The 17241-nt window shown below is 40.3% G+C and overlaps 1 protein-coding gene across 2 annotated transcripts in view; it reads right to left on the bottom strand.

Annotated features, from left to right (window-relative positions):
* col14a1a (collagen, type XIV, alpha 1a) overlaps positions 1-17241 on the bottom strand; it is a 166260-nt gene that overhangs the window by 117062 nt on the left and 31957 nt on the right. For both annotated transcript variants that reach the window (XM_080307779.1, XM_080307778.1), the window contains exons 6-9: positions 2383-2538; positions 2092-2211; positions 1562-1726; positions 376-540 (exon numbers count right to left, since the gene is read on the bottom strand). In XM_080307779.1, the coding sequence (XP_080163905.1) occupies positions 376-540; positions 1562-1726; positions 2092-2211; positions 2383-2538 (606 nt within the window). The remainder of the gene's footprint in view (positions 1-375; positions 541-1561; positions 1727-2091; positions 2212-2382; positions 2539-17241) is intronic.

The raw sequence follows: 17241 nt of genomic DNA, 5'->3' as shown, positions 1-17241 counted from the left end.
CAAAAAGGACAGGCCAACAGGCTGCCTCAGATTGGATATAACTTTGAAGTGCAAATCCCATTAAGTCAGATCAAATGAACATTTGATCTGACTTAATAGTGTCCTGTTAAACAGTTCCTATAGGCCATCGAACTTTTTTTTTTTTTTTACATACACAAGGTTTGATTCATAGTAAACAAATTTACTTTGTAACTAGACTTTAACTCTGACTTTTTATCATTTGGTCATTTATTGATACACAACTAGTCAAAGTGAGGATACTATTTGTTTAACAACTCTTTTCCTTTATGCTTTACTCCTCATGACACAGAGTTCCTACTAGTATTCTTGTTTGCATGTTAGTAAGGTTTCTTCAGTTTTCCAATTTGCTCTTACTCTGCTTGATGTCTTTGTCCTGCTGCTCCACCTGTTTGCACACTGTTTTTGTTAGCCCCCCTACAATAGAGCTCATGATGTTAAAGTCAGCCACATTGTAGACGTGATTGCTCTCCGGTTGTGAGGCGATGGAGCGCAGCTCATTCTCGTCAGCATTCTTTACACCTGGAAAAATACATGAGTACTCACATGAGTACAGTATCCACATGAATACACAAAAAAGAATGGCAAGTCCTGTCAAAAGCATGACAAACCAACTGATGCCAATTCAACGCTAAATCTATAAAAAGGTTGCCCAATAATTAGAAGCCTTGATGGGAAATGTGCAAAAATATGAAAAAGTGAGTCTTGCATCTGGACAAATAATGAGGCTTAAGTATGCCTCAATGTTGCATTGGATTATAAAATTAGAAAAAAACAAGGAAACATTTAACTGGGAGATTTGTCAGGGGAAACACTAGAGTCTCTCTTGTCCTTTCTCTATAGCGATGATGAAATGAACCAAAAATTTCAGATTCAGCAACTTTTAGTTCAAATCTTGAGTAATTTGTCATAACTGTGCCTTTTCTCCCTGTTTCCCTTCCTTAGTAATGACTTCTTGACAGCCACCATTTCAAAGTGACCATTAATGATGAGGTTACAGTGAACACTAGATGGATCTGTTGAAGGGCTGTCTTTTTTTTGTTTTGTTTTGTTTTTTTTTTAGCCCTGCCACTTCTTTTTAAAATGCGCAAGTACAAGAACAGGATTGCAACTGAATGAAAAAGCACCCAATGTCCAAAGAAAAAAACTTTAATGGACCAGAAAGCCTGGAGACCTACTGCTCATAAACACAAAAAGAAAAACAAACCTGGCTACTTGGAATCACAATATAACGATATATGGGGTGAATCAATACTTTTACTGCTCTAAGTACCAATTATTTTGTTGTGTTTTTGAGTAGCGGCAGCATGCATTTTAATATAACAAATGCACCTTAGTAACCAAGCTAGCTAGCTAACCAGCCTTAGCTAACAACACCTTTCTGCCACATATTTTCATGTAAATCATGTCCAGAATGAAAAATAAAAACAAAAAAGTTGACACTAGCTAGAATGTTAAGCTCCAGCCTTAAAAACAGTAGTCCAAAAACTAAGGTCTGCCACTGTGGAGATAAGTTAAAAATATGATCTGTAGTTTATCTCACCGATAGCAAACAGTTCAACACCAGCATTTCTCAGTTCCTCTGCTGGTGGTATAACATCATCTTGGGACTTTCCATCGGTGATCAGGATCCCAATCTTGGGTATTCCAGGCCTTGCACCAGATTCAGGCTTGAAACAGTTCTCAAAGATAAAAGTCAGTGCAAGACCTGTGAAAAAAAAGAGTAGAGAGTAAAAAGGATAGTAAGTGAAGAAGGATTAATCAGGTAGCTGTAAGGTGGCATACTTGATGACACAGTAATATAAATTTTATACATATATACATATATATATATATATATATATATATATATATATATATGTATATATGTGTGTGTGTGTGTGTGTGTGTGTGCGTGTGCGTATTCAAAAATATTCAGCAAAGATAAGTAAAAATAGCAATAGAATAACAGTAGTGTGTGAAAGTAGCGATCATAACAGGACTTTTAAAAAGACAATTGGGAAGAGAATGGCAAGGAAGAACTTTTTAATCTACTATTGTAAAACAAAAGTCAAAATCACAGAGGGTCAGTACCTGTGAGGGTGTTTCCTCCTTTGTAGGGCAGGTTCCTGACAGCATCAACGACTGCATCTTTAGTTGAGAAAGCATTTAAATGCCACTCAATCCTGGGATCGCCACTGTACTGTGCGAGACCTGATAAATGAACAACATGACACAATTACACACAGCTTGTCATTTCCTAGTAATATTCACTCAAACTTGAACTAATTCGATAGACGAAAACAACTTAATTCATGGCTAAAACAGCCATATTGGTCCCATGGTGAACCCATCTGTTCAAGAAGGAAAGAAGCCAGGACCCACCTATCCTTGTTTTATCAATGCCAACATCAAAGGCATTGACCAGGTTTTCCAAGAACATACGGACCAGCCTGAAGTTTAGTCGGCCAATACTCCAGGAGCCGTCCACCAGGATCACAATATCCGCAATAGCCTCAGTGTGACACACAAACTGGTCAACTGAAAAAAAGGAGGAAGGGAGAAAGACTAGTAATTAAAGAAAACGATAATACCACTAAATCCACATTATTTTTATTTTCAATGTGCAATGTGTGTCCAATGTTTTTTATGTTGCATTCTGACCCTACCATCTGCATGTCACTTGAGGCTCATCAGACCAGGGAACATTTTTCAGTCTTCTATTGTCCAGATTTGGTTAACTTGTGTTAATCTTGGCCTCAGTTTCTTGTTCTTAGCTGACAGAACTGGTACGCAGAGTGGCCTTCAGACTCTGCGTACCAGCCCATTTTCTTCAAGGTTCAACATGTTGTGCAGTTAGAGATGCTCTTCTGCATCTCTAAATGCACATCATGTTTGTTGTAATGAGAGGTTATTTGCTGTTGGCTTCCTATCAGCTCAAAGGAGTCTGGCCATTCTCATCTGACTTCTGACATCAGCAAGGCATTTTTGTTGAGAGAACTCCCACTCAGTGGATATTTTCTCTTATTCAGACCATTCTCTGTAAAACCTAGAGGGGGTTTTGTGGGAAAATCCCAGCAGATCAGCAGTTTCTGAAATACGCAGACCAACATGTCTGGCACCAGCAACCACGCAATGTTCAAAAGTCATTTATATCACCTTCATCCCCATTCTGATGCTCAATTTGAACATCAGACGATCATCTATACCATCTCAAACATACAGTTAAACAGCTGTACCTAACAAAGTAGCAAATGAATGTAAATTGCTCCCTCGCACATCCATCAGTGTGGTAGGAAAAGCACTTAAGCGCAAATGAAGACTGGGGCATGCAGAGTAAAAGCGCTTCCAGTGGTTTAAAAGACTGAAACAGCAGCATTATAAAACTAGCAGCCCATTTCCATCACTTCAGACTTACATAAACTTACTGGAGACCTACCACAAGTGTTTCTTTCCAAACAAATCCTTACAATACAGGGACTTCATAAGAGTGGCATTTTTTTAACAGTATGACTGCAATATAAGCACAGCACAGAAATCAGTTCATTCATTGTAATTTATAACAGCTCATCCACCTTTCTTTGGTATCCTGAAAAGAAATATATCTACTTAAATTTGTAACATAAACCACTTTCCTGTCTACAGGAAAGTAATCGCTATTAATCTACGACATGCTCATAATGTCGGACCTTTGTGTCTCATTGAAGAAAAATCCATAAAGCAAAGAGCTGACAGTAGGAAATGTGGATTTATTTGTGTTTTGACTAAAAATTCAGCTCCTGCCAACTTTAACAAAGCCATTTGGAACTAAGCACAACAGGGTCTTTGGTTTAACATGTTAATTATCACAGGCGTGTGCTAAATTGCTTGAAAATAAAGAACAAATATAAAACATGCTGGGATGTATTTATTCAAACAGTGGCAGTGATGCATAAATGCTATAAACACAGCAAAACATGCTTCGTAACATTTACACTTACCTCACCATCTGTGCTTTCCGTGTTATCGATTCAAGCCAACACTTTCTCAAGATAAAAATTAATAAATAAGCTACATCGTCTAACGATACACAGGTATTTATTTCAAGAAGCAATTTTTCAGACGGAGCCTTCTGTCTGCTGTCTGTGTGCGTCTGACTGTTTGAACCATCCATCTGCTACAGGCGGCCGACAAACGAGAGAAGGGAAAACAACAAGGTCGGGAGATAGCTGATGACAATCTGTGGCTTGCAAATGCAGAACATTGAAAAAGGTGCCCGTGAAATGCACAAAGGTTATTGTTTTGACAAGGGAAAAAGAGTGTGATTTTATATCAGAGTTGAATAATACCCCTTGTTTTAAGGAGAGGAAAAAAAGAAGGCTTTGTTCGGGACTTTCGGCAAAATGGCAAAAGGTTGTAAGGCCAAAGATCATATCGATATCTTTGTGGAGGTTACTCTATTACAAAACAAACAAACGTGGCCTTTAAAGAGACTCTAGCGTTAAAGGTTTTATAGGAACAACCATAAATAAGCACCAAAACAGGACATATAGATCAAATCAATCGAGCAGCTACTCTTTGACATAAAATTATAGATATTCATTTTTTATTATCTATAGTAACTAAATAGAATGGCAAGGAAAAGGTTAATGGTTAAGAAAGAAAGAAACCAAGGGTGGGGGTGTGGGGGGGGGGGGGTTGTTAAATGTGAAAAGCCAGCAGGAGGTGGTAAACAGAGGATTAGAGGGTCAGTAATTACAGCTAAGTACAGCTCGCTGGTCATTCCTGCGTCTATTGTCAGGGTGAGAACGTTAATTAGGACCCATCGGACCCAGCAATCAAGGGTGCTGCGTCCTTCACATTACTCCTGCTGACATCTGTCAGCACTCTGTTGAGTTGACCATAATGTTTATTTAATTGTTAGGGCAGGTTATTTTGTCACCATTTAGGTTACTTAATATCATACATTTATTTAAATTTTCACATAACCAATTTTTTATTTCGATTTTATTTGAACCACAGTCGGCCTACACTGAACTATGAGCTAGATGCCAAAGCTGCCTTTCACTTCCTAGCGCAAGCAACAGTAATCGAATACTGACAGACACTAAGGGAAATTATGCATCTCACTTATTCACTGGTTAGGACTGCTACTAATTTCACATTAACCATGTAGGGCGGCACGGTGGCACGGTGGTGTTAGCACTCACAGCAAGAAGGTCCTGAGTTCAATTCCACCATCAGGCCCAGGCTCTCACCGTGTTCGTGTGGGTTCTCTCCGGGTCCTCCGGCTTCCCCCCACATTTCAAAGACATGCAGTTAGTGTATATACACAACACTATTTATTACATATGACTTTTTTTTTTTTTAAACCAGCTTGTATATGCATGTTTGCACTGAGTAGGAGATGCTCTATATCTCATTGTACAACTGTATAGTGACAATAAATGCATTCTATTCTATTCTATTTAGGTAACTGGTGACTCTAAATTGCGCATAGGTGCTCAAATGGCTTTTAATAGTTTTTTTTGGCAGAAATAGCCCTGTAGATAAATTTGATCCCATGTGTAGTCTTTCCCCACAAGCTGCAAAACTGTGACATCACAAAAACGTGATAGTCTCTGTGGCAACATTGATTACAATGGTGGAGGAATATCACCAACACAGCATTATCAGATTGAGAGGCTCATGGACATGATAACGTAGTTCTCCTAGCAAAAAAAAGCACTCCTAGTATGTTTCTACTGTAGCTGTATTATAATCTCAATATGCTCTCTGATAGTCACCAGTAGGCTAGTCAGAGGTTCTCCTTCTTATAAGCCCCATCTGTCTTTTTTCTCCTCTTTTGCCCTACCTCTTTCTTCCCTTTTTTCTTCTCATCTAACGCCTCTGCTGTGGGTCAAAGTGTGTACGGGGGGAACAGAGTGAAAGCAAAGAAGAGAACCAAAGTTGGAATGAAGGTAAAAAGCCAAAGTGCTGTATCTGAGGGCAGCGAAAGGTCACAGATGTATTGACACTTTCTGTGGAGCCAAGTCTTTCTTTTGTCCAAGTTTATGTTTACTCACTTCACTGCCTCTCTCCACTTCACTGCTAAGCTCATTCCACCTGCCTGACTAATGGGCGACACTCCTGCCATGACATACAAAGTGTTATGACAGAGTATAATTTTCATATAGGTAAGCATTTCTGTCTACAGAAGTACTGCATTGTTACTGTGTTTTATAAAAGACAATTGAGTTTAGATTTTTATATTTCATGTGTACAGTACTGTGTAAGAACTATACAGCCTCTGTTGCCTTAGCTATTGTATTTCCATGTGTTTGGTCATTTTTCTGTAATTCACTCTGCCTATTTCCCATTTTCTCAACTAGAAATTAGTCCTGGATCGAGACTTTTATACAGCACTGTAAAGTAAAAGTAATTTTCTCATAGGCCAAAAATAATGCAATTCTATCATGGGAACAAGCCACCCGATGTTCAAGGCTCAAATTTACATTTTAACATTTTAACGTTAAAAGGCTTACCTTTTAGTGGTGGTACAATAGAGCTCAGAAAAAAGAATAGTGTGATGGTGAACCAAAATACATATGGAACCCTGAAACTAAAGCAGCTGTTATGTTCAGTCATCATGTTTTATTAGACGCTTACTGCTGATTTCAATTCTTTATGTAGTTTTTCTACATAAATACTGTACGTGGTGGTGATGATTTTACATTTTTATAGGTTAGACTGAAAAAAACCCCACAAGACCATTTTTCCCCGTGTCACACCACTACTTTACAGTCTAAACCTTGTTTGCTTGGAAGCACATGGTTAGTAAAGGTGCTGAATGAAACTATTTACATACAGACACACACGTGGACATAATCCCAAGCATAACTGGCATGCATGAGCGTGATTAGACTGCCCACCTGTGTCTATGGGAAAGACGAGACCATGTTTTACAATTCAAAGCCCACAGAGTCTGCAGAGCTGTGGGGAAAAGTATGTGGCTCCCAGACAATTGGATTAACTTGTGTGGGAGTAGAGTAATGGGTATTAGAAATGTGCAGTGTAACAATGGAAGCCACTGTTGGCTATAAAGTCAGGGAGCAGCATCAGAGACTAAACAGGACTGAGGGTTGTGAGACAAGCAGTTAGTGGGAACACTTGTTACACTACATAGCCACTCAAAAATGCTCATGGAGGCTTAAAAACACAGTCACTGTTGGATACATGCTTTCTTCAAAGAGAGATAAACTAAAGCAAAGCAGCTTTAGTTTACACTCAAACGTATGCATGCAGAGAGTAATAAATGTGCAGCAGAGTAACAGATAAATTGAGAGACTCCTATCAACACATCTAAACACACACGCATGTAGTTTAGAAAACTTTTCCACCCTCGTCGTCTCTGTTCTCTTTGTCTGTCTCTGTTCTCATTAACAGTCATTCTTCCCAGCCGGCCTTGATTTATTGCTGACCTCTATTTAGCCAGGGATCAGACAGAGTGTGCTGTCATTTCAATCTCTCTCTAGTTAAGTTTTATTTCCCCCGTCACTGTGATTGTGTTTCAGTGTCTGGAATTAACATTGAGGACAGTGACAGGCATGCAGATGGATGGAGAGTAGCAGCAGAGAGAGTCCCCACATCAGTGAGAACCCTTCCTTTATTATCCTAGACTGATTCCTTAGTGAACAAACTCTTACAAGTGCACTTCACCTCTAAGATGAGGCTAATTCACTGCACAAATAATTTGACACTTACTCCCAAACAGCTTAACTCAAGTTGATTTTTAATTTTTTTTGCTATAATACTCAAAGTATTAGCTTCACTGAAACAATGTTATCCGTGGGGTGAATTACTTATTTTATGTAAGGTGTTTTCTCAATATATAGTTTCAGGATGAATAGTAATAAGATCAATTTCTCCACCCAGCAGATTACCATAAAGAACCAAAATGTTTCATATAGGCAATTTCCTCTAAGTTGTAGCATAAAAGGCCACTTAATCTCAACATTGTCTGGTCCTTTCCGCCCCCTCTGATCATGTGTAGGTGTGTTTGTTGAGTGCTCTACCAAACGGGAGAGAAAGTGTGGATCGCATTTAAAGAGACAACCACAGTGAAGCACCAGTTAGGTGAACTGGCCTTGCTAGCCAGTTTTATATATCATAATTTAGCACAGACCTCTTTAGCATATGTGCTACAAAGAGACATAGACAAATTTATTAAAGTGACTGAATGCTTACTTTCTAGAAAATAATAACTGGCTAAATTTAGAGGAAGTGTCCAACTAGCCATTGATACGTGTGGTGTTGTATTTCCATTAAATTACAGTAAGAACAGTAACAGGCAAATTCCAAGATACATTACAATGTTGAAAGTATTCACTCACCCTTTCAAATCTTTGAATTCAGGAGTTCCAATCATTGTCACAGGTGCGTAAAATAAAGTACCTCGGCATGAAGACTACTACAAAAAAAATGGGTCACCCTCAGGAGCTCAGTTAAAACCAGCGTGGGGCCATGATAGGATGCCACCTGTTCAGATGCAACATGTCCAATTGTGAAATTTCTTCACTACTAAATATTTCCACAGTCAGCTGTTAGTGGTATTATAACAAATGGGAAGTGATTGGGAATGAGAGCAACACGGCCACAAAGGGGTAGGTCACGCAAAATCACAGAGGTCAGCAGATACTGAGGCGCATAGTGCACAGAGGTCGCCAGTTTTCTCTGGAGTCAGTCACTATACACCTCCAAACATCATGTGGCCCCAAGTACAGTGAGGAGAGAGCTTCATAGCATGGGTTTCCATGGCCGAGCAGCTGCATCCAAAACTAACCTCACCAAGTGCAATGCAAAGCGTCAGATGCAGAGGTGTAAAGTTCGCCACCACTGCTCTGGAGCCGTGTTCTCTGGAGTGATGAGTCATGCTTCTGTGTCTGGAAATCTGACAGACAAGTCTGAGTTTGGCGGCTACCAGGACAACAGTATTTGTCTGACTGCGCTGTGCCAAGTGTAAAGTTTGGAGGAAGGGGAATTGTGGTGTGGGGTTGTTTTTCAGGATTTGGACTCAGCCCCTTAGATAAGGAACTCTTAATGTTTCAACTAGTGCTGTCAGCGTTAATCTCGTTAAAATGACGTTAAAAGGATAAACCGAATTAACGCGGCAAATCTCAGTTTGGGAGTTAACGTGGGAGGGCTGCACGGCGTCAACGTGTTAGCACTATGTAGCCCCACGCACGGAGCGATCCGCATTAACTCGTTAACGGAGATTTGCTGCGTTAATGCGGTTATGGCGTTAACGTCATTTTAACGAGATTAACGCTGACAGCACTAGTTTCAACATACCAAGACATTTTAGAGCATTTCAGCTCCTACCTTTGTGGGAACAATTTCGGGATGCACAAAGCAAGGTCCATAAAGGTAAGGATGAGCAAGTCTAGTGTGGAAGAACTAGACTGGCCAACACAGAGTCCTCCTGACCTCAACCTGACAGAACAGCTTTGAGATGAATTAGAGCTAGGCTCATCCAACATCAGTGTCTGACCTCTAAAACACTGTAAACCCAGATTTTGATTCAACTTAAAAATAATGAGTTCTTATCACTTAAATATGTCTAATTTGTGAACATTACTTGTTACTTTTGATTAAACTGAGCTTTTTCATGTCCTTTTTTATTGTAATTGTGTTTTTAAGTCCAATCAATAATAGCTTCTACTGAAACAAGTGCATATTACTTAAACATCTGTAATTTCTTTACATTAATTATAAATTCTAAGTAAGTTCTACTTTTTATTAGCCTATTTTATTGTAATTATGTGTTTGAGTTCAAACAACTTAATATAATCAAAAATCTAGTTCATACCAGTTTTGACAGAGTGGCTTTGAGGAGCTCTGGACCTTGTGAAACAGAGCAGACATGGAACCGAACACACATGAACAATTAGCTGCACTGAAGCGAGCAAGTTGTCCAGCCCACGTTTTGTGCCTTCGGTGAATGACCAGAGTTTAGTCACAAAACAAAAACAAGCACAAAACCTACACTGGTTGCTTCTCCACTGATAGGTGAAGTAACAAACCTAATTACTGATAAGTTAGTGTATTTTATCGATAAGTTATAAGGTAGTTAACCAGCTAACATCGCCCAACACTTCCTTAGCTAATGTTAGCTATAAATTCACTGAGAATGTTAGCTAGCTAATTTATAGCCACAAGTTCTTTGTTTTTAAATTGATTTCACCAAAGGGGCTCTGTTGTACTCATCAAAATTATATTACAGAGAAATATTGCAGTCTGGGTTGATGCATAAAAAGATAACACTGTAACTCATCTGAACATGAACATGTTTTGTTTTTACATGTTTTAGGTGTTTCTGGAGTTCAGCACAGTGGTTGTTAAGAGCCTGAGACTGGAGTTCTACGAGGCCCTTGACCATCACAGTCCCAGACTAATGGAGATCTTTAAGTCAAAGAGGGGTCTCACAGACAGATGTTACCTGACCTTATGCAACAAACAAATGTTAGTTCATTTTCAAATCTTTACGTAATAGAAATCAGTTGGCTACTTGATTGAACTTGAATGATCACATCCTGTCTTATCCTGTCTTCCTTCTCTCACCCTAACTGGTCGCAGCAGATGGCAGAACCAGGCCCCTCACTGAGCCTGGTTCTGCCAGAGGTTTCTTTCTGTTAAAAGGGAGTTTTTCCTTCCCCCTGTCGCCAAAGTGCTTTTTCATAGGGGGTCATATGATTGTTGGGTTTTTCTCTGTATGTATTATTATAGGGTCTAACTTTCAATATAAAGCGCCTTGAGGTGACTGTTGTTGTGACACTGGGTATGTTAACAGGTTAACAGGGGTTCCAGTACTTAAATGGTTGTGCTTTTTATTATGTTTGCGATCATATTGTTCAGGGTGACATATTGACTCTATTCGAAATGTGTGATCTCCTCTCTCCTCCTTCATTCCACCAGACTTCGGATGTGACGGAGGTCAGATGCCTTGTCCTCAAGGGGCTTCCTGTCATTTTCGGCAATGATCCATCTGCCTTCTTCAAGTTCTTGTAAGGAACTGATTTTTCTTTACCTCCTCTTATCCCCCATTCCCTAGTTCCACCTGTTTACTACCTCTCCACTTTTCCCTTGACCTCCCTTCCCCTCTCTCCACCTCCCCTTCTCTCTCTCTACCATACATATTATTTAAAGGTTTGCATATGTTAATAGTTACTTTTTTATTGTTATTATTGTCATTGACTATCCCAAGTGATTTTCTGTGGCAGTGGTTGGACACTGGACAGGGCAGGCACATCAGCTTTGTACATATAGAGCCTGTTTATAGCACTGTGTTGTCATGTTGACGTGATGATCCTGTGTTCCTTTTTTCACAACACTGATGATGAGGAACATTTGTACAATGATGTGCCAGTGGAGATCCTCTTCCATGAACAAGAAAAATTTCTCCACACATGCAGTCCCTTCATCGCAATGCATCCTCAGTGGGAATCATCTTAGGGGGCAAGGTTGTGATGGATGTTGAGAACCTGCCCCAGGCCATGCACATTGTCTTCGGCCTTACCTATGCATTGCATCTCAACTACCCAAAGTTTTTTTTACAAAAAGTACTTCTGAACTCAAACTTCAAACACTCAAGAATCAGCAGAAAGGTGGAGGGGAAGTATGGGCTCTCCATGTAGTATTTTGTTTGGATTTTTGTTCACCCTCCAGTTCTCTCCCTGTATTCTTTATTTTTTGCCGTTCCACAGACAAATTTGTTATTTGTTGATGTTAAGATACCAGTGTCCTGCAGGGCTGAGTTTCTCATGTTAGTTTATTCACCATATTTCAACAGACACAGTTCAGTATTGTAAAGAATACATTTTCTATTACTTTTATTGCTGAAACAAAGACATCACCAATAGTAAATTGTTGCATGTATTTCTTTTACTGGCTCTATTGATTGAAAGATATATTTTGATTTTCAAGAACTGTAAAAGTTAAGTTTGATCAGTGAGAATATACAATTTAGTTCGGTTGGTAATGGAGTAATGCTTACTTAATAAGCTGAGTTAAACATGGTAACTAAGTATCTTCAGTTACTGTATTAGTACATTCAAATCTTCCATTCCTTTAGGGGCTCAAGTACATTGAACGTAGTCCAGTGCATTTGTTCAACTAATGCTTCATTACTTAAAAAATATAAGGCAACAAGTTACCTTGATTTTTTAAAAGTAGATTCAACTTATCCAGGTTTACAGTGAATGTGCTTCTGGAAGAAGAAGAATCCCATAAACACTCCTAAACCTTGTGGAAAACCTTCCCAGAAGAGCTGAAGCTGTTATAACTGCAAAGGGTGGGCCGACATCGTATTAAACCCAATGGATTAAGAACAGGATGTCACTCAAATTCATATGTTTGTGAAGGCAGACGAGCAAATATTTCTGGCAATATAAAATAGTAACTTTGCATTTGTAGATATTTGTGTTTTTGACCATCCTAACTTTGTAAACAATGTTTGAAATAACCATGAACCCCAGTCACGACTCGCACTATTCAGCGTGCTTGTGATGTTTTTTATTTGCAATAAGTTTCATTTCGGCACAGTTGTTTCGTCTACAACCAGAAAGCCTCCCAGGTGACTCCACTAAAAAAAAGGGGTGAGAGCATGATTACAGGATGAGAAGCTGCTGCCCTGCCAGCCTCCCTGGCACTGCCCCTCGAGCCTGCTGCACCACCATAGCTGGACTGGCCATCGGGCATACCGGGCATTTGCCCGGTGGGCCGCTGGCGATTTTTTGTTTTTATGGGCCGATCGATATTTTTTTTTTTTTTTTTTGGAAGGGTTTAAATAATGAAAGGTGTTGGATTGGCCAATTGGTCATGATCCACTCTGGGCTGGACCAATTACAGCCGAGGAGGTCGGATGCACCCTCCCCCTTGTTTAGCAATCTTATAGACAACTAAAGAAAATGAAGAACAAAAAAAGAAAAGGAGGTGCAGAAAAAATTAGGGCCAAAAAGAAACAAGCCCTTCAGGCAGACGCTGCCAAATGTGTAAAAATAACTGAATTGTTTGGCGGTAGCTATGGCATAGCTTCCACAGATTTAGCAACATCAGCAAGTGGTGGAGGCCAGCAGGTGGATAAGGGAAAGGGGAGGCAAGAGGAGGAGAGACCCGAGGCGGCCGCCGGTCATAGTGGCAGAGGAACTGAACTTCAGGTAAGAAGTTATGACCTGCTGTCTATCTGTGTCAGATATAAACCAAGTTTAGTTGTAGTTTGTTTTCGTTGTGCTGACTTTTTACAGTCGCTTAGAATAACTGGTACTGCGTACTAGCTAGCATGACGGAGTTTATATACTGCTGGGCGGGTGCTATGAAGTTACTGATAGTAAATTTTATTTTATGCTTAAGGTTAGTTTCTCAAACTCCTCAAAATCTTAACAAATTGTGCCAATCCTTACATGTTGCACCAGGCTGATTTATCATCAAAAGTGGAGAAGTCTGTGACAGAGGAGACAGAAGAGCAGCAGAGAGAGAAATAAAAGAGCAGGAGAGAGAGATGGAGAGATGACTTTATGTCATCCATGAGGGATGCATTTGACATATGTTTCACATATTATAGCCCAACAAGTTACTCATAGCAATTTAAATACCAGCAATCAGTTTTTGGCAGACAATCACTTTTTGGCACAACACCGGCTATTGCAGTTAATAATACAACAGCTTCTTGCCATTTTTTGTGTTTCTTTTTATCGCTGTGTAACTGAGTTCAATTTAAAGCCTGCATGCGCTAGTACCTCTTGCCACAAGTTCCCAGAATCCTTTGCGGTTTTACCCCTGAATGACGTCACATTTTTGGTGGGCCGGTCTCTAGTCAAAATGCCCGGGCCGATTTTTTGTCCCAGTCCAGCCCTGTGCACCACCCCTCCCCTGCAGAGAAACTAGGCCACACCTCCACCACAATAACCTTGACAACAGGTGTTTGTAATAGACAGGAATTGTCTGACTTGTCTATACACATCTATACACATCCACAGTGAACACACAAAGAGTTAATAAGCTTTCTAACTAACCGGTGGCAAGACGGCAAATACGCATTTTCCCCAATATGCCACAGTCATCCTTAAAGCAAGCATTACCTCATGTGGTCAAGCTTGCATCAGTATAATGAGGGTGTTAGTCATCCTTGCTGATACAGGTCATGTAATATGACTAAAACGCCACATCAGCAACATAGTGATTCTTAGAGCTGTGGAAAAAGTACTAAAACAATTTAAACACTGAGCACAAAAACCATTTGAACATTTAAATGGAAATTTAATTGGTCTGAAAGTGAGTTTTATTTGTGAGTAACTTTGTGGTTGTTTACCATGCCTAATGCCAAAAATCCTGACACCAAAGAGCTACAACACCAGCTTGTAAAGCAACGATCTGACGACTGTATACAGCTTCAAAGCGACCTTTGTCTACGGCTGAAAACAAAGTACAGTGGGGCAAAAAAGTATTTAGTCAGCCACCGATTGTGCAAGTTCCCCCACTTAAAATGATGACAGAGGTCAGTAATTTGCACCAGAGATACACTTCAACTGTGAGAGACAGAATGTGAAAAAAAAATCCATGGATCCACATGGTAGGATTTGTAAAGAATTTATTTGTAAATCAGGGTGGAAAATAAGTATTTGGTCACCTCAAACAAGGAAAATCTCTGGCTCTCACAGACCTGTAACGTCTTCTGTAAGAAGCTTTTCTGTCCCCCACTCGTTACCTGTATGAATGGCACCTGTTTGAACTCATCATCTGTATAAAAGACACCTGTCCACAGCCTCAAACAGTCAGACTCCAAACTCCGCCATGGCCAAGACCAAAGAGCTTTCGAAGGACACCAGGAAAAGTATTGTAGACCTGCACCAGACTGGGAAGAGTGAATCTACAATAGGCAAGCAGCTTGGTGTGAAAAAATCAACTGTGGGAGCAATCATCAGAAAATGGAAGACATACAAGACCACTGATAATCTCCCTCGATCTGGGGCTCCACGCAAGATCTCATCCCGTGGGGTCAAAATGATCATGAGAACGGTGAGCAAAGATCCCAGAACCACACGGGGGGACCTGGTGAATGACCTGCAGAGAGCTGGGACCAAAGTAACAAAGGTCACCATCAGTAACACACTACAACGGCAGGGAATCAAATCCCGCAGTGCCAGACGTGTTCCGCTGCTGAAGCCAGTGCATGTCCAGGCCCGTCTGAAGTTGGCCAGAGAGCACATGGATGATACAGCAGAGGATTGGGAGAATGTCATGTGGTCAGATGAAACCAAAGTAGAACTTTTTGGTATAAACTCAACTCGTCGTGTTTGGAGGAAGAAGAATACTGAGTTGCATCCCAAGAACACCATACCTACTGTGAAGCATGGGGGTGGAAACATCATGCTATGGGGCTGTTTTTCTGCCAAGGGGACAGGACGACTGATCCGTGTTAAGGACAGAATGAATGGGGCCATGTATCGTGAGATTTTGAGCCAAAACCTCCTTCCATCAGTGAGAACTTTGAAGATGAAACGAGGCTGGGTCTTCCAACATGACAATGATCCAAAACACACCGCCCGGGCAACAAAGGAGTGGCTCCGTAAGAAGCATTTGAAAGTCCTGGAGTGGCCTAGCCAGTCTCCAGACCTCAACCCCATAGAAAATCTGTGGCGGGAGTTGAAAGTCCGTGTTGCTCGGCGACAGCCCCAAAACATCACTGCTCTCGAGAAGATCTGCATGGAGGAATGGGCCAAAATACCAGCTACTGTGTGTGCAAACCTGGTAAAGACCTATAGTAAACGTTTGACCTCTGTTATTGCCAACAAAGGTTATGTTACAAAGTATTGAGTTGTATTTTTGTTATTGACCAAATACTTATTTTCCACCCTGATTTACGAATAAATTCTTTACAAATCCTACCATGTGGATTCATGGATTTTTTTTTCACATTCTGTCTCTCACAGTTGAAGTGTACCTCTGGTGCAAATTACTGACCTCTGTCATCATTTTAGGTGGGGGAACTTGCACAATCGGTGGCTGACTAAATACTTTTTTGCCCCACTGTAGCTGGATTGAGTCAAACAAATAGCAAACACCTCAGTGGCACAACTTCATATTCAATGCTCGGAAAGGCTTGAGCGCTGCCCCATAGAGCGGTTTCCTGCCCAGAACAGGCTTTCTCTTTTTCTCTCTTACAAAAAAATGATGGTACACAAGAGCTCAGAAAACGATTTTCTTTGTTTGCCTGTTTATTCAGACGAGAGACACGCAACAGACTGATACACCTGTCGTTTGCTCAGTGACCTTCAGTGTCACTCAGGAAGGCACACGCATTCACATTCATCTGTGAGACCCATAGGCCTGTGTGAGCGTAAGCACTGAGCTCCACTGGGTTTTAAGGTGTAAATCCAACAGCTGTTTTCAGAAAGGCTTGTGTCGTTCCACCAGAGACCTTTCGCTGCTTGTCCTCTTGATCTTTAATCCACTGTCTTGTTCTGTACCTCTTCACTGAATACACAGACGCAATGACAGAACAGACACTGGATGTATGCGGAAAGCAGCACATGGCCTACAAACTTTCTCTCTATACCTTTCTCACTCATTCCTCTACTTGTGCTTGTTTGTCTATCCTTGGTCTTTTCTTTCTACTTTATGTCTATATAAACATTTATTGAACTACATATGTGTGTCTCTGCATTGATAGCACTCTCTTATCATATCTGGTTATATTTTAACTCCATGCACATTAAGATCTCTAGACATGGGTGTTGCACTGAAAGAAGGCATTTTTGTTGCCATTCAATAAAACACCAGCTTAAATATTAATTTGGTCAGAGGCATAGCCTGCCATCCCACCCACTCCCCACTCCTCTTATTCTATCTTTTAGTTTGTCTTAGTCAGGCATAAATTACAGTGTGATAAATGTATACATTCATCAACTTAAGGGAAGGGAAATGGGCCAGTAAACTCTGGAAAGACACCTTACTGCAGCTTACCCATTTATGAGGCACTGGAAAATCATGGAAATGTATTCAAAACATAGCTATAGCTCTGCCTGTATACCATAATAAAACAGTTTTCTAACTCTGTACTTGAATCAACAGGTCTCATGTGCTTTATCAGCTGCAAAGGACAAAGAGCGATATATTATAAGGAAAGGAGGGCATGTGAGAATAGCGGAAAGAAGGCAGGAGGTCTCGAAGTACGACAGTTGTAAAAGTAACGGCACTTGGAAGTAACTAAATGCGGAGCATGAAAGTAAA

Source organism: Astatotilapia calliptera, chromosome 11 (assembly GCF_964374335.1).
Source record: "Astatotilapia calliptera chromosome 11, fAstCal68.1, whole genome shotgun sequence".
NCBI classification, from domain to species: Eukaryota; Metazoa; Chordata; class Actinopteri; order Cichliformes; family Cichlidae; genus Astatotilapia; species Astatotilapia calliptera.
Note: the sequence above shows the minus strand (reverse complement) of the source record. Positions and strands in the feature narration are given on the sequence as shown.